The sequence below is a fragment of the Lipophrys pholis genome (assembly GCF_963383615.2).
Source record: "Lipophrys pholis genome assembly, chromosome: 8".
Taxonomy (NCBI): domain Eukaryota; kingdom Metazoa; phylum Chordata; class Actinopteri; order Blenniiformes; family Blenniidae; genus Lipophrys; species Lipophrys pholis.
The window spans coordinates 5,360,032-5,384,198 of record NC_137630.1 but is presented as its reverse complement, the minus strand read 5'-3'; the positions used below and the strand labels follow the sequence as shown (position 1 = coordinate 5,384,198).

At 42.2% G+C, this 24,167-nt stretch overlaps 1 protein-coding gene across 2 annotated transcripts; it reads right to left on the bottom strand.

Annotated features, from left to right (window-relative positions):
- Positions 1–345: 345 nt before the first annotated feature.
- On the bottom strand, positions 346–14,585 carry gata5 (GATA binding protein 5). Of its 2 annotated transcripts, none has more exons than XM_080470225.1 (7): positions 14,228–14,585; positions 13,224–13,831; positions 8,740–8,909; positions 6,134–6,301; positions 5,857–5,941; positions 3,617–3,744; positions 346–1,423 (listed from the first exon to the last, which is right to left on the bottom strand). In XM_080470225.1, exons 2-7 carry the CDS (start codon positions 13,768–13,770, stop codon positions 1,313–1,315), a joined length of 1,209 nt encoding a protein of 402 aa, XP_080326351.1. In that variant the 5' UTR covers positions 13,771–13,831; positions 14,228–14,585; the 3' UTR covers positions 346–1,312. The 2 variants fall into 2 exon arrangements, with proteins under 2 accessions (XP_080326351.1, XP_080326352.1); XM_080470226.1 differs by having other exon boundaries at positions 6,134–6,262; positions 14,228–14,519.
- Between the last annotated feature and the right edge of the window lie 9,582 nt (positions 14,586–24,167).

Sequence of the window (24,167 nt, the reverse complement as noted above, 5' to 3'; positions counted from 1 at the left end):
GATTCAGAGGTGGCGGCTTTCTGCTGGCCGGTTAGGGTGAGGGGATAGAGGAGAGGAAAGGATAGGACAGACAGAGAGACAGACAGATTGGGGGAGGGATACAAACCCTGGTTCGGGTCGGGGGAAGGTGGAGAGAGAGAGGTAGAGAAGAAAAGTTAAAAAAGTTAAGACGCTACCACGGAGATAAAGTCGGAACGGTTTCAAAAACTTGCATTTTCAGTGGCTCCGAGCACCGTTGTCGCGTAAACGGACGCCCGGAATGCTACGAAAGTTTTGACTTGAAAACGCTTCCACCTCCAGTTGACGGGAGATTCACAGGAAAAAAACAAAAAACAAACAAGCCTTCATAAGAACGATAGATGTGAATCCATTTATTGACCTGAACAGATCCCACAGAAAATTGGAAACAGAAGCACTTTAAAATTCCCTTACATGAGGTCAAAAAACATTTCATAAAATAAGATTATGTTCATAATTTCAAACTTGCTGTTTAGCTTCGAGTCACTGAGTCATTGCACTTTCATTAAATTGTTGAAGCAGTAAAGTGGTAAACTTCTGATATGTAGTCACGACTGAATGGAGTTCTGTCTGCCGCGTCTTGTAAAAACTAATCGAATAATATAATCCAAGCGTCTTCACTTGGATCCAAGGAGCAAAACAGCCATTGAAGAGGGAATGAGTGCGGCGGGTTACGACCGTCTCCTTTTACTATCCACAATGACTTTTAAACTGTCCTTATCTCAACATAAATAATGTGCCTATAAAGGTTAATGATCTACGCGCTGGTAATGAGACGTGTTCAGCAGCCATAAAAAGGATATTTTCTTTCCGCGGTGACAACAACAAGAGGGAAATGTTCTTGAGAAGCCCGGAGACAGCGGCGAGGACGAGATGAGCAGCTGCAGGACGGCCATAAAGCTTCAGGCGGGCATTAGCTTGGAGGAAGCGGCTGAAGTACCCGCGGCTCCACATGATTGTCTTTGCATTAGCATTTGTCCAAAAACACGTTTCTTCCGGAGATAGGTAGTTCACGTTGTCCCGTCGAGGCGAGTCTGTGGGCGCTCGGCTCAAAGAGTCTCGTCATGATTAAACACAAAGCCTCAAACTGGGATATGAAGGTGTCCTGGTCTCCACATGAGCTCCGCTCCAGAACCAGAACCAGCCGATCCCAGGCGGAAGTCGCGAAGCCGTCGGGCGCTCCCCCACCACGGCTCCTCCGCCACTTCAGAGTCTCCAATATCACAGCTGGCTGGTCGTGACGCATCAAGCCGGCTGACGAAGCCGAGCTCGGTCGGTCCGGCGGTCCTCCTGCTCACGCTTGAGACAGAGCGCACCAGGAATTCTGCGGCGCCATGGAGGTCGGGGTAAAGGGATAATCCTCGTATTTAATGTCCACGTGTGCGCCGTCCAACCGGGAAGCTGCCTGCGGAGACGAAAAACAACACATTTTGTCATGAATGAGCAGGAACCAAAACCGAGCGTCACATCATGAATCATGTAATCCAGGTTTCTGTTGCTGGATAGAACTTCTCAAAGTCTGGAGACGGCAACGTTTACTGGCTGAAATACGTAGTGAAATCCAACAACTCCAATTGGAGCTGGGGAATTCCTCATGCTCAACCTTTACTCTATTGATAGTAACAAAACTCTAGTAAAAAAAGAAATCTGCTGCCTCGTGGTCAAATATCGTCACTCTGTGTTCAATAACGTCCCACATCCCTCATACTTCAGTTTACCTGCTTAGAACTATGTCTCGGTTATTTCATCCTGGTATCAGGGCTGATTGATAACAGTGTAGTATTTTTACTTCTTTTATTGTTTGCACACCTTTTCCTGGTATTCCTCAAGATAACCTGCTCAGAAGTAACACTTGTTTTTTTTTTTTTTCCAGGATAAGATACTAAGACTAAAAGTTAACAGCTGTCATGTAACTTTTCCAGGCTGGAATTCTGCCTGTGGTTCAGTCTGAGATCCGTCCTGACCGAACCTCCTGTGGTACTGATGCTCGTTGTTCAGAGATCAATGTCACTCGTTTCTCATGTTGAAGAAAGCACCGCTGACTGGAAACAGATGCTTTCAGTCTGACATTCAGAAAGATTGTGAAGTTATCATACATTCAGCCTTACAGGGGATTATTGATTTGGACAGCTGGTCGAAACATTTATGATGGTACATCTTTGGTAACGATGGAAAATGACGGATTAAAACACTGGAATTTTTAAATCGAAAGTTTAAGCTTAATTTGCACAAAAAGGGAGATTTCACTGTGCCGACACCTTTAAAACAAGTACGAGGTATTTTTTTTTCATAAAGAGATGTTACATGAGTTGATTCCTGAATATGTGCTGGTATATCATATAATCCTCTACAAGGATCCTACTTATCTTTTAAATCCACTTTTATTTTCTTAATGTCTTGTTTTATTTCTATGACTGTAATGTAAATATTTCTTTGCCTGTGTAAAGCACTTTGAATTGCCTTGTGAATGAGCAGTGCGATACAAATGAAGCCTCCTTGCCCTGCTGGCTGTCCATACACACCCCAACTCGCTACCGAGACCAAGGCCTTCTTCACACGTTTTCATTTGCTGGTTTATTAACCCAAAACGGAAAACTTTGGTTGCGTTTTGTGTGTCCATTTAGGACAACGGTGCTCGGAGCCACTGACAATGCAACTTTTTGAAAACGGCTCCCAGGTTGGGATACTGCTACTGCGCATGTGCCCCACCGCCGAGGTAAAGAGTTCTTCTGCACATGCTCAGTAGATGGACAATAACAACAATAAAGGCGTGATGACTCTCAGTCCATTTTCTACTGGGACTTGCGTTTTCCATTGAAACGTTGTCGTGTAAATGGGGCAAAAGTTTCGTCCAGACTCTTGTCGGAATAGAAGTGTCTCTGTCAGTTGGTCGTTAGCAGAGCACTTCATCTCAAACTGGTTCGCCACTTTTCCTCCACCGTGTTGCTGCTTTTTCTACAAGTAAACACAGATTCAGCCTGGAATTTTAGAACAACCACAAGGCTGATACTCCTCTAGATGAGTGGTTCCCAAACAGTTTATCATGAAGGAACCACAAGAGTGAGAGAAGAGCTATGGACGAGGTCCGATGAGCCAAAACATTACAGTCAAGACCTTCGTCCAAGAGCTCACAGAAGAATTCAAACAAAAGCAACGGGCGCTCCACCAGAAACCACGAGATAGAAAGTGGTTTATTCTGGATTTCTTCTTCATCTGGACTTCATCTCAAGAAGCTCTCCAGCTTAGGAACCGCTGCTCGAGGTCAGGATTGTTTTTAAAACATTTGGAACAAAAGAACAGGGGTTGTTTTTGTTTTTATTTGCGAGAAAGAATTTAAATTTTCTTTTCCAACAAAGATCTTCTATCGAACCATTAAGAAATCAAACTGGACAGTTTAATTTGCTTGACTTGTCACACCTGATTTTCCACAGTTCCAATGTCTGCACAGAGCTTCTTCAACACAGTACCGTGCAGAGACGCGTCAGTAAAACTTGCTGTACCTTTTGCCTCGCGCCCAAAAAAAAAAAAAATCAAACATAATTTTTCAGTCTCTACTTTGCAACGTCATTCCATCGTGTTTCCCTTCCTGGAAGTTTACCTGAGTAGCAGATGCGACCGTCTGGCCGGCGTAAGGTGACGGAGCCATGCTCGGTTCACTCTTGATGGTGGAGGCGTGTTCTGAGACTGAGAGCGAGGTCGGCGAGCTCGTGTCCGACGTGACGGATCCTACAGACAAGAAGACACTATTAGTCACTTTTACGGTTTATCGCTAAATCGCTTCAACTGTGTAGCCCGAGTATGAATAGAATCCTATTCCTTCAACAAGACACATTTTGGAGAACAAACCAATATACTGTACATATGAATAAACAGAAACAAGCTGAAAAACAAGACAACATCAGTGAGAAACAAGATCTATCTATAACTATAAAGTTGTTTTAAAGGACATTTGAATCATTTCAAATTTAATTTTATGCATTAAGACTATTTTTCCCCTCGTTTATCTTCAATCATCTAGTCTCTAATTCCTCCAAATGTATTTCACATTGTAAGCTAAAGGTTACACTCATGCAGCTGGGAACTGGGAGAGATACCAGTTGAGAAGGTCCCATTTCCCAGTTTACAGCATTCACATGATGATAATGAAAAAAGCAAAATGGCCGCTTCCTGCGGTGCTTTTCATCACATGAAAGGTTGCTTTTCAGTGATGAACTTGTTTATTTTTTCTAATATTCAGTACAAATTTGTATTGAAGCTTCATGGTGAACAATGTCAGATGTTGTTCTGAGGGCTGTGATTGCATGAAGAGACTCTCTTCTCCACTGGGAACTGGGATCTTTCCAACGTCCCAGTGACTCATAAACACACTAACGGAAAGGTGCTTATTCCTCTGCATGCTTGGATATCAGCCTAATTCTGCTGAACACTCTGCTCCGTTAAACATCTTGCTTTGCTAAAAGTTCAGCTAAAAGTGTTTCTTTGCCACTAAACATATTACTAAACCATATAACTGAACACGTCGTGCGGCTACAAAACAGCTTCTTCCCCACACGGCGCTCTGCTAACTGTGTTCGTGCTATGCAAAAAAATATATAAATAAAAATTGACAGTACAGCTTCCCAGAAAAGACATTTTTATATTCCGTTTAGGATTTGAGCTATAAGAAAAATTTAAAAAGCTGAAAAAAAAACCTCCAAGCTTGTTGCTGTGCAGCTCATGGTTCAATAGTAACACGGTCACATTTCTTTATTGGTATGCAACTGGGAATTCCCACTAGGAATTCCCAGTAGGAAGCTCCCATTGGCTAACGTGACATCAACTACGTTGTCGTTTGTGTTTTAACATGAACGTTTCCTTGTCACCCGTCTGCTACAGTCGGCAGTTAGTCAATACGTGGGGAGATGATTTTGACTTTACAAAGTGTTTACTATGTGTTGACTGAAATAAGTCAGATAACATTGATTCATCGTGGCTTTGAAGATTTTTCCAAAATAACTTGTTCGCCGTCTTTAGCTGTTGAATAAATGTTCCCACTTAAGAAGCGCAACTTTCCCACGTGGCAACTTTACCCAATTCCCTACTGCATGAACGAACCACTGGAGACACGAAAGCTGTCCTGTTAGTCAACATTGTTTTACCATAATCGCCCCGTTTTGTTCTAATTTCCAAGCTGTCTGTTCCAGCAGCTACCACGGTGTGGCAGTATTGAGCCGCCTGTGGCTGTAATCTACCAGCACAGCAGGAGAAGAAGCCGACAGCCAGTAGTTGGCCTTGTTGAGCATCATGCGCTCCTCTGCAAATTCAATCGACGCTTTCAGCGAAATGGTGGAGGCGGCTGACCAAAGGGCGGAGAAACCAGAGATGAGAGAGACCAGGAGAGAAAACTTTATGAAAAAAAAGTGTGGCAGCACTTCATACTACATCTACAAAAAAGACTTGTGACCGGCAAACTGAGAGAATGCTGAGACAGCAGTTTATATTTGTGTCCAATTCTTGCTTATTAAGCATTAAATAAGTTCCCTGTGTTCCTTTCAAGCTGTTTTAAAGGAATTATTTAAATAAAATGCTGTAAATTGTATAATTCTCTGGTGTTTTTCTTTTTCTTCATGAAAATAAAGGATAAACAAAAATGTTAAAAAAAAAAAAAGGTTGAATAGTCATAGAACTCTACAGATAACTCGATGAGCACAATCACATCGTCACAAAATGACACCATAAGAGTTTATGGTTTAATTATTGGGGGAAAAAAAGCTCAAAATCTTAAACATTCTACATCCAAGTAAATGAAAACGTCCTCTTGACAGTGAAGGTGTGTTTGGTGGCGAGCGTGGGTCGTACCTGTGGAGGTTTTATTCTTTGGCATCTTGGGTTTGCGCTTCCTTGTTTGAATGCTCTCTTTCTTCATGGCCAGAGGTCGCGGCACCTTGGGGGAGTAGAGCAACACGGATTAAGCCGAGCTCGCCTCCCGGTCCTCGACACAACAGAGGCCCGCGGTGTCACGACAACCCACAGCGGCTCTCCTCCCACACTGATAACAGCCGGCGCCGTTAGCCTTGGAGACCCCCCCCCCGCCCACCCCCACCACCGCTGATGTTGCCCTCCTGCTGGGACTCACCCCGTGCAGCTTCATGTAGAGGCCACAGGCGTTGCAGACCGGCTCGCCCTCGGCGTTGCGTCTCCACAGCGTGGTGGTGCTGGTGTGGCAGTTGGTGCAGCACAGGCCCGCCCGGCGGGACGTGGTCTGCTGCGGGGGGACATATTCGAACGGGAAGCTATCAGCTGGCTTGAAACCAAATGACAGAAATAGGACACATATTTGTACCCTTGAGGCAAAGTTTGAGAAACTTGCTTCAAATTGTTCCCTGGGCTTTTACAATGAATCGCAGGATGCCGGAACATTTCACACAACAATGATGAATAGCCCGCGAAAAAAAAAAAAAACACCTCGATAATTCATGAGCAGGACAACGCGCACGCTTCTCTCTGGTGTGGATGCTGCTTTGGCTTGGAGGGAAAACAGTCACATGGTCTGCGAGGCCTTGTCTAAAAACGTCCCGTACCAAGGGCAAGGTCAGCGCGGGACAAATAAAACAAGAGAACACGGCTCCACTGTGGAAGGAGGCGGCCGGGCAACTCGCAGCACAGCTGCTCTGGAGAGGAGAGTTCCTGGGAAACCAACAACTGTGAGGCCTTGACACAAACCCTCCAAACACAAACAGCCATTCTGGCTAATCTGAAGCTGCAGGCACGTTTGTGTTGTGATGGGTCCGACAGAGTTCAGGAATATTTGACCAAACTCAACATCTTTTGCGCTGAAGCCCGTCAATCAGAAACTGGCCACATTCAGCACGTCATGCAGCACCGACAATTAGGAAGGTTTTGTTCACTTCCCTCACCTTGAACTGCAGAATTTTGAGTACTTTCACAAATAAAAGGCCCAAAAATACTGGAGGTTCTGAGAAAAATGACTTTTTAGTGGGAATCCAAGCAAAAATTGCACCATTTAAAATAATCAATATAATTATATCTGAGATGAGAAGAAACTGAGGAACGTGAGGAAAGTTTTCAAAACAGCCGCTTCAGATTTAAAGAGCTTCAGTCTGAGCAGGAGCAGAGCCGAGTGCCGCTTTTCGTCTGTACTTTACACCAAACACTGAACCAAACAGGACTATTGGTCAAGGTCACTGAAAGAAGGACGGAAAAGGTGTCGGAGGTAAAATACAGTCTGTGAACACTTGAAACCGAAGTGATCATTGGGATATTATTGCTCATCATTGAACCGTTTTTAATAGTAATGTCTGTTTAACTACCAGGAAACTGAGTTTGGGCTGAAGCTACGGTGTCTGAGGAGGAAAATGTCTCCTGAGAGTTTAATGAATTAATGACATATTAAATGAAAATATTTCTTAGTAAAACAGTGTGAATTGCCCCGTGCCTGAATGGCGCTCTGCAAATTTGCTTTGCACCTTTTGTAGTGGCTTTGTGAAACTTTCAGTAAAATATGTGGGAAGAAACATTTAACTTATTTTTTATTATAGTTACACAGTCATTTTCAAAAGGACTCCTAACTCTTGGCTAAAGGGGGATTTAAAAATAGGTACAGGTAAAATCAGGAAAAAAAATCACAAGATATTCGGACAGGATTTAAAAAAACTGCTTTAAAAAAATTGAAAAGACAAGACTTCGAATGGGGGGGGAGGGGGGATTTCAAGGAATCATCGGCTTCAGTTTACATTTATTTTTTCAGGATATATATATACTGTATACGCAATAAAAAAATAGTGAAATCTCAACATTTGGCAGTTTCAAACGAGGCTAACTGGTGAAAACAAAGTGTGAAAAGTCCAAATCTGACAGCCTGTAATGCAACATGCTGCAGACTTCATTGTGTTTTGGATTCATGTCTACTGGCTGCACTATTGTACCATAGAACTATAACAACTTTCATTTTTTATATACCCATATAAACTTAAGATAAAATGCTCAAATCCTTAAGGAAGCAAAAGTGTGACAGTCAGGATGTCAAAGAAGTTTGAACTTCATTGAAATCCTTTATTAACCCTGTAAGACCCAGATCCGGTTTAGGTTAAAGAAAAACTAATAAATAACGGCAACAGTTTTTTGTGTTTGTTGTTTGCTTATTCAAAAGACATTTTCATGGGCAATGAGTCCTATTGTTAAACCCTGCAATGCTATTGGAGGGTAAATGTTTTTATTTGTCTGGCATTCAGGTAACTTTGGAAGAAAATATATAATTAAACGGAGTCTGGAGTTTTTATTATGTTTTTAATTGTGCAGTGAGTTGATGTGCAGCGGGGTGACCAGCCGCCTTGGGTGTTTTTTTTTTTTTTTTTACTGTCAAGGCTTGAAACAGATTAGAAACTGTTTATTTGATGGAATTAAAGTTTTCTCCACATTATCAGCTCATCTTCTGGAGGGCTGCTTTTACGGTTTGAGCCCACGGGCCACAGGTTTCACCCCCAACAGGACCGCTTTGTATTTTATGGGGTTTATTTGACCATTGTAATGCGTTTTCAACACATTTTCATTACATCCAGTGGTAAAACTGTCTAATACAATAAAACACATGGGTGTTTTATGATTTCTTGTAAATTTAAATAGAATTACAGAATAACTCCTCCGCCTTCCCCACGATAAGGTTTCTTTACACAACCTGAAGGTTAAGGAAAATGCTGGTCCAGCTGACGGACGCGTTCTTACCAGTCGTTTCTGCGGCTTGATGAGCGGCCGGTTGATGCCGTTCATCTTGTGGTACAGGCCGCAGGCGTTGCACAGGTAGTGTCCGGTGCCGTCGCGGCGCCACAGCGGCGTGGACACGGAACCGCAGTTCACGCACTCCCGGCCCTCCGTGGACATGTCGTCCATCAGGTCTGCGGACAGACACACAGGGGCGCGTCACGCACACTGCGCATGAACCGACTGCTTTTAACAAATCAATTATCGTGTGGGTGTGAAATACCAAGATGACTGAACCGTTCCACCTCACTCCTGACTTTTTTTTAAATTTTTTATTTTATTTTCTATTCAGCCGTAGGAAGCTTTGCATGGGGACATTTAACTGTGCGCACTGATCTCCAGTCACACCCACGTGTAGTTTATCTTAATGTGTCGATCAGCTGCTGGTCGCGCGTCTCATGTTGCGTAAAACTCCAACGGTGCCATTCATCTGAACGTTTTAAAGGTCCGGGTGATGGCGGATGGTTTCTCGTATTAAAAGGGACAACGTGATGAATTGCAGACAGAGGAATCCCCCCCCCGCCCACCCCACCACCGGACCCACACGAATGAATCACCCGCGCAGACGCGCTGACGGAGCGGAGGAGAGGCCGGGTGTGGTGTCTTATCAGGACCGAGATCCAGGGGGGAGTTGGGGGGGCTTTGCTCCCACGCGACAGACTCCTGCCATTAATTGCCCAAATTCCAAATCCGTCAGCTTGGGGGGGGGGGGGGGGGGGGGGGGTCTACAGTCCAGGTTTATCGAGGATAAACTGTGTTCTCATGTTAAACCATTTCATTAAGTATTTAACCATTTCATCACATTTCTTTTAAAACGTGATGCTTCTTAGATCTAATCTCCTTTACCGGTTTGGTTTTTCCTGCAACTTTCCCAGTTTATGATCCAGGAAACTCTGAGCTGCTATAAAACGGAACAAAACAAAACAAATCACCGTGTCACTACAATAAACTTCTTTTTATTAATCATTTTAATGGGTTTGCTATTTTACAATCTCAGGATTTATTTCATAAACGTACTAGCTTTGTTTTGCATGCAATTCACTTTCATGTGGTTTTACTTTTGTCAATTTAATGTTTTCTTTAATTCCTAATCGTATTTAAAATTTAATTTCACTCATTGCAAGTCACATCTTAAAGCTTTTTTTTTTTTAAATTGTCTTGCTCTTTACTGTTTTCATGTCAAATTGACCTGAATCAAATGTGTCAGAGAAACAGTTTACCTAAACGTTTTTCTTCTATTTTATAAAAGTGAAATCTGAACAAGAGAAATGGAATGTATCAAGTAGAACGTTTTTCTCCTCCATTTTGATTTAAAATAATATACCAGGTTTCTCCAAATCTCAACTTTGGTTTAAAACTCATTTTTATTTTAAAAATGAGGCTGAATACCCCCAAACAAGAACATCTTAGTTTATCTACAAATAAATGAAGACAGTTTGGGCTGAATTTGTATTTGACATGTTTAGATTGAAAAAAACTGATGTATTATTTGAAAATTGGAACAAACTGTTTAATCCGCTCATCTGACCAAACTTTAACCAATGAACATCAGTCCTGAAAGACTGATGACACTTATTATTTACAGAATCATCATTTATTATGACCGTAGCTGTGTGTGTGTGCTTCTGTGGAATAATGTTTCCAAGGATTAAAAGCTAAATAGGAACACTTTACCTTCACTTTATCTTCCGAATGTCTTTTCAAATATACATTTTAGTTTGTTATAACGAAATTGATTAGTCTGAATACAGTGAATTGATGTAAATGACTTGAACACATTTGACCCCTAATGACCTCAGGAGAAATAAAAGGATGCACATGGTGGAATCAGTTTTTAGTAGTTTAAAATACACGAGATTTGAACTCCCACCATCATCAAAATACATATATCCAATGTGACAATGATGATCTGTAAACAAGCAGCATTAAATAGAAGCTATAGTTAAAACTTCTTGATGCTGTTGGTGTTTTTCTAACTGGAGGCGTCTGCAGGACAAACTGAGGGAGTCTGATGGACGAAGGAGCCTGTGGAGCTTTTATCTTGAGTTATTTATCGATATTGTTTGTACCTTCACGTTTGGAAGAACACCAAGACACCATTTCCTACTTTCAGATCTGAACCAGTTGACAATGTCTTCAAATAAACTGACATATTAATGATGAACTAAATATAAAATAAGAAAAAAAAAAGTGAATTTCTCCGAAAGGGTGCTGAACCTCTTTGAATTTTAAAGCTTTAAATATTCGCAGAACTAATAAAATCAACCCTCCCATGTCATCTGATGACTGATGGTGACTATAGTCTGTTCCAGCAGCTTTTTATTGTTTATTCAACTTCAAATCTCCACACAAGTTTGATTCGACTTCAACCCAAATTAAATCTGCAGGTATGGCGAGTTAGACTTCCACACTATTCATCTCTGCTGAGGAATGATTAACACAACTTTTCCTGTTAAAGTCACATCAAAATGTTAGTTTTAACATTTGAATACATTTGCCGTTTTAAGACTTGTCAGCAAGGTATTATTTTGTATTGGTTTCTATCCGGTACAAATATTCCTACAACCTTATATGAAGGATGAAACTAACTGGTTCTCATAGTTGAGTCTAGAATTTTATGAGCAGTTTAGTCATCTGGAAACAAACAAACCCAATAAAATAATGAGTGTGAACAGTAAAAACAGGAATGCCCAAAGACTGTACATGGATAGTGTAAATATTACTGCTACTATGTGTATTTTCCCCCCATCTGGGTCTCCTGTACTTCCATACATTTATATAATTATCCACTTATATGTACATAGTCTATGTTCACTATCTTAGCTATTACTTTATAGCTTTAACTAACCGTGCAACTTAGAGCTGCTGTAATGACTGAATTTCCCCATGTGGGATTAAAAAAGTCTGATCTAATCTAATCTTTTGTTTCTTCTGAACATCACCTTTATTCAAACCTTTGGAGTACAAACCATGGTCTTCATGGTGTACACTTTGGGGAAGGGGTGTGTGTGTTGGTAACTTGGGCTGACTGACCAAGAAAGAGTAAAGAAATGTTTTAAGTGTTGAAGCTCTTGTGTGGGATGATTGCATAATTTCCTGAATCAACTAATCTGAGACTTCCAAGCAGAAAAAAGTGGATCACTTTCCAACAAGATGCTTAACACTCCACAGTCAACCAGGATAATCTTGGTGTTAAGTATTGAAGAGGGTGTGTTCAGTGTGACACACACGCACACGCGCTCCTAACGCTCCCGTCCAGGTGTGTATTGAGCCGCCTCATAGAAAAGGCTGATTTAATTGACATTTCAATTGGTTGTATTTAGAGGCCTTCGCCTCTGCAGGATGTTTATTGTCTATGTGGGATGCGGAATTGCTCACAGGGGTATTTTACAGGTGAAACCCAGTGACAGAACTTTATTGTCCCCGGCAGCAATAAACGGCAGCGGCCTGTAGGCTATAATCTGGATTTCCCCCACAACGACTGTTTGGACGTGGGTTAGAATAAATCTGAATGACATTTTGTTACAGTTTAAATACCCACATTGTTAAAATAGATTGTGTAGTTGCTTTAGGCCTGATTTAAGAAACAGACATACATATGCAAATAAACGCTCGTGATTAATTCCGTTTTTGACGTGTGAAGGAATTAAAGCAGAGCCTGGAACTGATTACAAATGTGATTCGGAAAAATACACGGATTTTTAAATCATAATCCAGTAACTAAGGGTTAGAACAGACTCAGTTTAAAAAAGTTAAAATATTTACATCTTGTGGAATAATTAAACTGCTTTTGACATTTGCTCCAACAGGGACATGACACTTCTTCCCTTAACGAACTCATGGTGATACATATAGTATATAATATAAAATATACATAAGTATATAATTTGAAGGCAAAAAAAAAAAAAAAGTTTTTTTTTTTTTTTAACTATATGAGAGTTGAAGGCAGCAGCCAGCACGACTGACATCCTGCTTTATTGAACATGAATGATTGTAAGAATTCACACAAAGTAAATTTCTTCACAAATACATTCTAATATTCTGGAGATCTAAAAAAAAAAAAAAAACTAAAATCTTGAATAGACCACAGCTTTCACGAAGCTTTTAAAAACCCAAACTAAAGTTTTACTTTATTTCACTTTGCAGTCTGGATTATAACAACATCTTTTATCTTTCAGTTTTCTTTTGTATCTGAAAACCAAAACACTTAGTTTCCCTCATAATGTCTTGGGTTTTTCTTTGTTTGTTTGATTTTTCTTTTGTATGTGTGCCTTTTGTTCGATAACGTGGAGCGCTCTGACTGGACTTTTAACCCGATAAACATGTTTTCACAACATGTTGCAGATCGATGACACAATTGATTAGGAGCCAGACTGAACATGAATATTGAGTGAACTTTGTAGAAACATGTGTGGCGGTGGGTTGTTTTCTTCGGGATGCTCACTCACCCAGACTGGACCTCCTCCCGGACAGGCCTCCCTGGCGGCCCTGCAGGCTGATCACCCCGCTCTCGAAGGGTCCGGGAGTCCAGGAGGACGTGGCCATCTCCGGGCTCATGTACGCGTAGGGGCCGGAGTAGGAGACGGAGCCGCCGACGGAGCGCACCAGCGCGCCGCCGTACTGATCCGCGCGCGTGGCGCCGCTGCCCAGCACCAGCGAGCTTTGGTAGGCGGCGTCCCGCCCGCTGCCGGTGCTCACCGGCGGGCTGTGCGGGTAGGAGAATCCGTGCGAGGCGGCGTGGTGGTGGTGGTGGTGGTGATGGTGCGGGCTGCTGCTGGCGAAGGCCGACGAGCCGTCCGCCGAGGCCGCCTGCGGCCAGCCGTGGTGTCCACCGAGGCCGTGCGACTGATGCGGCACGTCGCAGGTCTGCAGGTAGGGCAGCATGGCCGGGACTCTGCTGGTGGGCACGTACACCGGAGAGCCGCTGGACGGGTGCATGTAATTCCCGGAATCGTAAGGCGGCTGGTTGGAGGGCAAAGTCAGGCTTTGATACATGTTTAGATGTTTGTGCTGGTAAAGACAGAAGGTGATCCTCTCCGGCGTGGACACTTCTGTCCTGTGGAAAAAAGATTTAGAGGGAGGTTTCAAATCATTGGTATTATTTTTCCTCACAGTTCAAGTCATTTTTTTAGGACAACTTTACTTCTCTACAGCCCCCAAAAGTAGACATAAATGTAGAAAAATTAAGGAAATGATTTATCACCTCTATCTCTTTGGCTGACATAAAAAAGATCAAACTGACATTAATGATTGCTGATATCTGCACACACAGATATCACACGTTATCTTCCGTCGCCTCATTAAATCATAACGGAAACCATCGGGTCTCCATCTGCCCCCCTCCTGCCTACATATTCTATCAATAGCGAGTCGAATCGCGTAAAACGTTGATAATCGCTGCGCGCTGGGGAACATTATTTCTTTTCCAAGGGCCCTGAGTGCATTATCTCACCAGATAAGGACGGTCGGGGTGATAAAGCAACTCGGTCCTTGAGGCTGTCCAAAGCAGAGAGAGAAGGAGGGCAGTGGACAGACTTGGTCAGAGGCGGACGCACCGCGGAGCCGCTCCGGATTTCTGCGCTCCGGTGCGTAAAAAGTTCGGCCAAATGATCGCGGCGGACAAATGGACCCAAAAAGTTGTTTTTTTCCCCCCACACTCTCCTGCAAGACTCTTCCTTCCTCTCCGTATCCGTGGATATAGATTCTGATAATGGCTGATATGAGTGAGCTCCTATCCACTCTCCTACTGGAAAGTGTGTACGGTGCAGACACACGTGACGCGTCTCTGGCCGTTCAGAGGAGGTCTGGCCCCGGAGGAGGGAGGGAGAGGAGGGCCTCAGGGTGCGGGACAAAGAGGAGGAGGAGGAGAGGGCCCGAGTTTATTTGTTCGGTTACTCGTTTCGTTTGACCGCAGGATGCGCTCACAGCTTTAAACTCATGAAACTCCGACAGGCGCGTCTTTACTACAATCATCTGTAATTCACATGCACACATCAGAGAAGAATACTTTTATAAACATACTCAAATTCAGGTTACACCGGTTCTCTCTCCATTCGTGATATATATATATCTATATATATATATATAGATAGATAGATAAAATATCTATATATAGATGAAATGAGTCAGAAAATTGGTCTGGAAGAAAAGAGGAAAATAGAAAGTTGGTGCGAGTTTGTGAGATGAAAGAATCTGTCAAAATACAATCATCAACCATATTGAGCCATAATTTCACATGTCGAGGAGGGTTAGTAGATATTACGAATAAATGAACAAATTCAGGATTCAAACAAGATATTTGGTTACAGAAAAATAAAATAGAATGAGAAGGAAAAAAAAAATCAGGCTAAACTAAAAATAGAAAAATTTATTTTTGTGTGATTTTCTATTCATTTGTGATATTAACACATGATCCATCGCAAGCCCATTATTATTATTATTATTATTATTATTATTATTATTGTGAATGATCAGCAGGAAGAGAATTCAGGAGTCAAACATGAGGCCCGCGGATCAAACCCAACCTTCACCAGGGTCCATCCAGGCCCCCTGGACGACCTGAGATCAGATGAACTGAGGCAACAAGAAAAGCCCCAAGATCTTTTACATTCAAGTCATTTTTCAAATTATTGTATCTAAATTTAAAGACAAAAATCGGAGCCACAAATATGAGACAGGAGTTTTAGAGTTCACTGTTTTTCACCAGAACCTCCAGTAAAACGAGTAGAGGCTCCCTACTGTATATCTTTATCAGCAATGATGTTTTCTTTTATATGTTTTGGTTTTCTTTCTCCGTGAAAGAAGTGACTGTAAAATCCCCTCCAACAGTGTTGGACAGAAAGAGAGAAGTAACGTAATGTGCATCAGATATAGCCCGTTTATTGATATCCAGGCCCAACAGTTAAGACATTTTGTTTTTGTTGGCATTTCACTGATTTTAAATTAAACTTCGGGCTTCGGTTCGTAAAAACACATTTAGTTAAATGTGGACTTTTTCATACTAAAGTAATATGGACTAAAACAAATGGAACTGTAACGAAGTGTCGTTATTTGTAAGTATAAAATGAATCCTGGTTGTCGGGGGCCACTGAAAGAACAATGACAACAACAAAACGTTTTAGAGAAACGGGTCAATAATCCAGATTATTCTGTAGCTCCACGCTGTTCAGTATCATCCTGTAACGGACCCCGAATAGTTACATTTCAACCGTTTTTAGATAAAAATCTTTTTCTTGATTAAACACGAAACTACTTTCATATCCATTTATAAATGATTTTTTATTTATTTAATCATGAACAACAACCAGTCTTTCTTCCATTTAATCATTTAAATGTTTCCATCGTTCATGTGCTTTTTCTTTTTCTCTTTTTAAATAGGAAAATCCAACACCTTTATTAATAATCCGTGAATCAGAATTAGTGAATCAGAAATTCACAATATCGCCGTGTTGGTGGGAATGATTTAATATAAGTATTACTTGTTTCATTTCAAACATATGTTTGAACTTATAGAGACGTGATTCTCCTTATAAACACCTCCTCTCAAACGAAATGTGTGTAGATTTTGAGGAACATAATTAGATTTTTAAGGCAAATAAACAGCGGATGTTCAAATCCTGCACATTTAATATACACGCATACAGTCAGAAATAGGATATACGTTTTCAGTTTAGATTATTAAACTTATTTCCCATTAATAATGGAAAATAAAAGTGAAAGAATTAAAAAACCTCTGTGGGTAAATATTTGATCTTCCCTGTGAAATGTCTTCAGCCTGGATTTTCAGCTTTCCCGCATATTTTCTCTCACCAGTGTCCTCTCTTTCCTCTGAAAACACTTTAGAGAGCGACAAAGAGAATGAAAACTTTAAAAGCTCAACAGGCCTTTAAAACAGGTCAGTAATAATAATAATGTGGATGTTGGGAGGGGGGGGGGGGTGCATTTTAATTTACACCAATTTCCCCTAATGTGGGACACAAATGAATGAACTGCATTTCCCTTCTAAATTTCTCTCCAATTCCACATCTTTCCACTGAAAGGTTTGTATTTCTGGAAAAGCAGCTCGATCAGCAGGCCAGTACTCTTGTTTTTGGGGCAGCAGAGCTGATGATTGAATATTAATTGAAATTAATAGATTGAATGAATCGATAAATAACAAAGTCTGTTACTGTCCATCACAGTACAAACATGGAAACACACATTTAAACTGGCAGATAATATTGAAATGACCAACGGTATTTATATGACTGGTTTTGGACAGCGGGAGGAAACATGGACACACGAGCTCACACCGCCACAGAAAGACTCGACCCGGACTCAAACCGGGGACCCTACTGCTGTGAGGCAGGAGTGCAGTCCACTGCTACACTGTGAGGCCATAGGGTTCATCTCATGCTGCCCACACTGAATATGTTACCCGTCTTCTTGAAGAAGACCTCTCATTCATTTAAAACGATTCATGAAGAGGAAGGAGACATTATTTCATCCCAGTTGTCCTCTGCATTCTTTAAACCCGCCCATGAGTGGCAGTGGGTGGCCATCTTTCTTCACCCGGGGCCCATTCAGGACAGACACTGCAGCAGGTTTGACTGTTATGCAGCCTTCAGCTTCTATTCGATGCAAGTTTTTATGTTCCAATATCCCTTTTTGCCTTTACGTCTCCATCTTGATTCGGCGTTTCATCAATCACAAGGTTTTGCGCTCAGTGCAACGAGATCCCATGTGAGGGAAATGTACAACATATATAAAGTTGGTTTGCCCTGCCTTCATTTCAACACATCGTGTAGTTTTTGGAGTTCATGAGTAGCATTAAATATGAATCTTTATCAGTGAAATTACTCTGTAAAAAATTTGATTAATATGAATGTTTGATTTTCTCTCATTTATTTATTCTGGGGAATATTAGTTGTTGCTACGGATTATATCTAAATCACAAATACCAACAGTTGTGAAGGTTTCAGCTGTGAGAATACATTTATTTAATTAAGGGAGAATTCTCAACATTTCCAAGCTGTTTGTGATGCAAACGTTTTTTAAACCGGGTGCGATTTCTTAAAACAGCCACAGGACGCACACGTCTTCATGGTCCAACTTTACATTGAAGCCCTCAGCAGCTCCAGTATTAAATCAGGAGCAGAAACGTTGAGTGTTTCGGTCCTGTGAAGAGCTGCTGACAGGAAGCTTCCTGCCCCCCCCCCCGAGCGGACGTTGGGTAAGGCAGCATGGGGCGGGGTCTCCAGCAGTGGCTCTGAAGGCCCCCGTGTCCTGCATGCTTTAGGGTCTGTCCACACGACACGTTTCACACGACCACAACATTTTTGGTTGATCATTCACACGGCGCCGTTTTAGGGGTCTTAAAATGTTTTAGAAAACTGGTTCCAGAGTGGAGAAATTTTAAAACGTCAATGACGTCATCGCCCCACCTCTCGACCCCATAACCCCACAACCCTCCCTGCGACGCTGCTTAAGCAACAACAATGGCGGCCGACACGCTGCAGACCGAGCTGCAGAAGCTACTGATGCTCGTTGCTTTAATAAGATGTCGGGTTTTCCTCAATGAGGATTTTTTTCATGCACCGTGTCTTCTTCTCTGGTTTTGGTGTATTTCTGTAGCAGACGTACAGCGCCACCTCAAGGCCTGGCATATGTACTACATCGTTTTGAGCCGTATTCATAGTGACGTGTGGAAAGACTTTTTTTTTTAAAGAAGAATGGCGAGAAAAAAGATTTTGCCTCGTGTAAACAGGGCCTTGGTCCTCTTCCTGCTGAAACACATCTGATTAGAGCGAGGGGCTACTTATGGCGCTTCTCCATCACGCTGTTCTGGCTCGACTCAGTGGCTTCCCATTACAATATAGCACCACCTCAACGTGGGTGGAGTCGTCAGAGCAACTGTTCGACCCACTCCGGATGTTGTGATGTTTGATTGTCTGGTCGTCACTTCTAAGTTTCTTGCTCTTTTCCCGGCACTGCTTCGCTGTCTGGTGGCCAGCAGCTTCGAGACGTCCTGATACTCGCAGCGGGTCGCTCCGTCCCGCTCCCACTGAATCCTCTGGTCGGCCACCAGACAAATGTCTGCACCTCATTGTTGCTTCACGGGGGTTTATTCCAGTGCGCCTCGTCTCTGCTCACGAACGAGCCGCGCTCCGTACTCATCACACTTTCAACTCGACTCGGCTCGCTTGGAATCGTGGTCGAGTAAGTACTAGAAAAGTACCTGGTATCAGGTACTATCACGTAGTGGAAAAGTCTGAAAATCGAGGCGAGGCACTTGTGCAAAAGCACAGGAGCGACATGAAGAAATCATCTTTAGATTCAGGTGTAAACATGCAGGACACGAGGCTCCGCGGCGGGTCGAGACCACTGGTTTGTACCGACTCATTGGCCCAAAACAACCGAAGAAAGAGTGGCTGCAAGTAAAAAGCTTCAAGGAGAGTAGGAGATTTTACTAAAAATTAATTTCTAAATGTTTTTTTTTTTCCCCCAATAAAACCTGTTAAAGGAGACAGAGACGCCTGAAAACCAGCGGCGTTGCTTTGATTCATCGTCTCCAATTAAAAATGGGGTTAAATTGAATGTGAATAGTACAAGTTGTCATGAAGACAACAGAAAGAAACAGCAGGGAGATTATACACCCAGATTATTACTGCAGGGAGATTATACACCCGGATTACTACCGACTGATGTAAAACTCACTGCGATGACCAGGAGAAGTGACCCTCACCTTCGAGGCTGACAAAGCGGTGAACTCTCACCGGTCACTCCCTGTGGAGCTTCACTTTTAGCCTGAAAAACAATGAAACAGAAAACGGTCCAGTCACTGCCGGTTCACAGGAGTTCTTCAAACTATGCGGTGAATTCTAATCAACAGGTAAACAGACACAAATGCTGTCAGACGTCAGAACAACTAAAATATTGAGGCAAAGCTGGAAAAAAAAAAAAAGGGGGGAGCAAACATGAAGGAAAACTAGAAAATTAAAAGCGCAGCTTGACCACAAACATAAAAAAAAGATTTTATTAATCTCAGCTATAATACCTCTTATTGTATTTCTCTCCAAAGTTACTGATACATTTATATTATTTGAGAAATGAATAATAAATTCTGAACTGATTGAAGTGTCATCCATAAAACTAACCTGGAAGAAAACATACTGAAGAGTGAAAGTAGATGAAAACCATTGATTCATTAATCCAACCAGAAATAATGAAATATAGTTGAGCTTGTAAGGAAAAAACAAAACAACCCTTCATATTGCAGTGATCTACTGTTGATCAAAACATGGTTTAGGAACGTCTTCAACATTTATCTGCACCTTCATGCTCTGAATACTTTTCCAAACTATTTGGTCCATATTCTACTACTCAACATAAGAAACATCCACGTTTTTGTTTTATTGTTAGAAAATTATTATTTTTCCACATTGTTGTTCAAATACAAAAGTTGAGCGATGATGTTTAAAAATAAAAGGAAAAAAAGATTTTTATTTTAAATAAAATAAAAGTATACTTTGGAGTGAACAGTAGAGCTTATCTGTTGTATATTTGTGTCACTTTGTGTTTTTATGACTTTGAGGACTTTGTCTTTTTCACTCCTACATTTTCGCACTTCCATCCAACACAGCAATTAAAGACAAAACGCATTACCTCACTCATCGTGTTGCGATCCAAACCGACGAGGGACGATCTGTGTTTGTGCTTGAAGCTGCGATCCAAAACCGCTATTTGAAAATAGAAGAAGAAGAGACTCTGCACAGGCCTGACCCTCAAACTAACCTTTCCTTCCACTCTACCAGGCCACAGACAATGAGGAAGTGATTGGTCACACCTGAACCTGAGAAGAGGAAGCAACTCGTCAGGGTTTTCTACCCACAATCCTTCACTCTCATCCCACATGATGCAGTTTGATACAGCATTGGGTTCAAGAATTTATTTTCACTCTTAATTTGACATTAAACGCTTCGTATGGGATCCTACTAATAGTCTAAAAGTTGGATTGTGGACAGTAAGTATTTGTTTTCTTTGACGGTAGATGTTGATCTCACTCCCCAAATCTGGCCTCATGCTCGCCGCTCTGATGCTAAATGTCTGTAGATTCCCCGAATCTAAACTTTGAGTGCGCCGCGGCACCAACCCGTCACCCCTGAGAAAAGATGGTTTAGCACACGGGGTGATTGTGGTCTGTGAGTGCAGGAGTCAGATAGCGGCCTTATGAATGAGGTGACTGCTGAGGACCCGCGGCACCGCCGCCCCGCCGCCCGCCCTCCCCCCCTCCCGGTCAGTCTGTGGTTATGTCAATAAAAACTGGGATCTACAAATGCGCCACATTCCCACTGCACCCTGCATATCTGCTGTTTACGTCAGTGTTTGGTCGTGTTTCTGTGCGCTGACTGATAGGACTATCCGCCAGGGAGGCCGTGTGTGTGCACAGAAATGCCTTTTCACTTTGATCAGCGCCTTGTGCGACGCCACCGTCCTTTGGAGCCGCATTCTTTGGACTGCGATGGAATTTCTCCTTCTATCTTCATTTTACATTCACATGGCCGCAAGATAAGTGAGGAATTTTCTGAAGGTATTTATTGTCCACGTCTGTTTGTGTGAGAGCTGTCTGTCTTCTTTTAGAGCTTTTTCCTCTAATTTCCTGACAGTGGTGCAAATTGATGCTATGATCACTCCAGATAAGGTTTTTCCCAGCCTTCATTCATCACGGGGAGGGAAAACGTTATCGAGTCGGACCGAGCAGCCGAAGCCCGTAACGAGCAGTTAGCGGAGGCATGTTGAAACGGTTGCGATGGTGGAGAAGAGGCCCGACACGAGGAGCCGCTGCTCAGACAGGAGTGGAGCTCAGATAGCGGCTATCACCACCGCTGACTCCGCCTCGGCAGGAGGCAGATCAGAGGCACATTTCTTCCTTTTAGCTCGCCTGTGTTTCCTCAATCAAATCTACTTTCTCCTCTGGAGATGCAATGTGAGTGACGTGTTGAGGTGGTCTGGTCTCCGCTTTGCAGAGGCAGCGAGAATGGGACGGAGGTTTACGATCAGGTTTAGGAACGGTCCTGTTATATATAATTTCTTATGCAGGACTGAAAAGATGGATCCGTAACTGTCCAGTCGCAACGAAAACGTGAGCACGCCCTCTGAAATGAACAATTTTCTCAGAAAATGCGATGAGATTTGCAACTGAGACGCTCGTGAAACCAAAACACAATGTGATTAACGTCATACTACACAGACTATTATAATCTTTCATGTTGGCATTGAACAGAGCTGCTGAAAACAGGAAGAGACCACCCCGAGGCTGACCACTCCCAAAACAGGAAACTGGACTTAAGACAAATCTGACGACGAAAAGGTGTGGAGCGACTTCGACTTATATCAACTATTAAAACTTTAATTTTAATTATTAAAATATTAAAACAAAAAAATTTAATAAATCAAACTATTGAAATCCTTTCACCATTTATTTCTGAGGAGCCTCCAGCGAAGAAGCTTGATTGAACATGGGACTCGGTACTTCGTATGAAGGGTCACAAACGACCCACAAATAGAAATACTTTAGTACCGTGACTCCTCTCCATAGAACGATGTCCACACTCCAAAAGGACAACACAGCATGCAAAGCAAAGTAAGAAAGATTAAAGCTCAAATAAATCATTTCAGCATGTTGGGTCTCTGTTCATGAGTCTGCCACATGTACAAATATTAACAGTTTTCTTGTGGACTGATGACGCTAAAGCTGAGCATCATGCTAAAATAGCATGTCTTCTTACGTCTTCTGATGTTTATCAGTGCATCCTGCATTATAATGTCAGTGTGCTGTTAACTGGTCAATTATCAGAGCGATCCCAAGCAAACTTCAATTTCCGGAGCTCTTTTCATACAAAAGCAATGCTGCGCAGTATTTAAAAAAAAAGAATGAAAACAGTAACCCCGGTCTCAAGCAAACACAAGAACGACATTTAAAATACCGCTTGCAAAGAGTGAGAAAACACTTAAATATTAAGATTAAAAACAAAGATAAGCCAATTGAACACGATAGTAAAATACCACAATGGCACATTAAAGAAGAGAGAAATATCCCAAAACAATGGTAATAATAAAGAAAAGGCAAAAAGCAGTACGAGTGAGTCAGATAATAATTAAGATACATGTGGAAAAAATTTTACAGAAAAATAAAAGAATATAAATAAATTAAAGAGGTCTGTCTTATGGCACTTTAACAACCTTGGTTTTAAAATCGATAGGTGTCGGAGACTAACTTATTTATCCTCTTCCAATTCCTATTCAGTACTACTGATGTTTTTCAGCACTGTATTATCCCCTCCTTTGGATTTTTGAATGCTTTATGTCATGTATGTCTATATGTAAATACATTATTTATGTTTTTATACTTGCTGCAGCACTAATTGCTCTATGGGGACACAAATAAAACTGAACTGAACTAATTTAACTTTTAAATATGAGATCATTCTGTGCTGCAATAGGCTCGTCAGGCTTCTTGAGCTGCAATAATAAAAAATGGCTCATTATGAGACCTCAAGTGGCAAAAACACAGGCGAAGGCTTCAGGTTGAACATTTCTGCCCCCTGCTCGGTAGGTGAGGACAAAATGGACCCGGGTGAAGAACAAACTCTACTGGGCTTGTTGGGGTTCGAGGCATTTAGCTTTTACCTCCTCGGGATCCATACCTCCCCCTGGGCCAAATGAAACTCAGAAACAAAATAGTAGAGGCATGAAAGTTGCACTTCTTGGTTGACATGAAGCGGGGAGAGGTGAGAAGTTGGGTGAAGACCTGGCGAACACGCTTGACGTGGACTTGGGGTCTGGCGAGCAGATCAGGATATCGTCTGGGTAATAAAACACAAATATATTTAAAAAATCACAAAGGACATTGTTAATTAGCAGAGTGCAAAGGGAACATTGCTGGGTACTCTCTCCTTCCTCTTCATAGATACAGGAGTTCTCCACTCGGATGGCGAGGGCGATCAGGGGCATGGGGCAGAAGTTTCAGAGAATCACTGGAGCAGCAAACGCCACAGTACGCTGGTTGAGACAAGGACAAAGAGGGAGTCTGAACCTGACCTGCTCGCCTGGAGAGCTAAGCTCCTTAAGGGGCAAGAAGATGGCGGTACCAAGCAGAGAGGGCATGAATCCGTTCACAAAGCTGGTACACCTCCTCTTACTGGGGATCCGAAGCTGTCCGGAAGTTAAACTGGTCAAACGTGGTGCCGGCTGAGTCCATATTGTGGCCAGTTTGGACCGCGACAAGTTAGGAGAGGACTCAAAAGGAAAGACAGGCATTCGCTTGAATGAATCGCAGGGAAAAGGGGAGGTGGCGTGCGTTGCAGCAGAGTCATGGTCGTACAGACGCGGATCAGAGTCGATGACTGGGATGT

Bases quoted from the DNA above. Each gene is read 5' to 3' on its own strand.
- gata5 (XM_080470225.1), bottom strand. From the start codon at position 13,770: ATGTATCAAAGCCTGACTTTGCCCTCCAACCAGCCGCCTTACGATTCC. The intron at 8,910-13,223 runs GTGAGTGAGCAT...GTCTGTCCGCAG, and splicing joins CGGGAGGAGGTCCAGTCTGG to ACCTGATGGACGACATGTCC. The intron at 5,942-6,133 runs GTGAGTCCCAGC...TACTCCCCCAAG, and splicing joins TCTACATGAAGCTGCACGGG to GTGCCGCGACCTCTGGCCAT.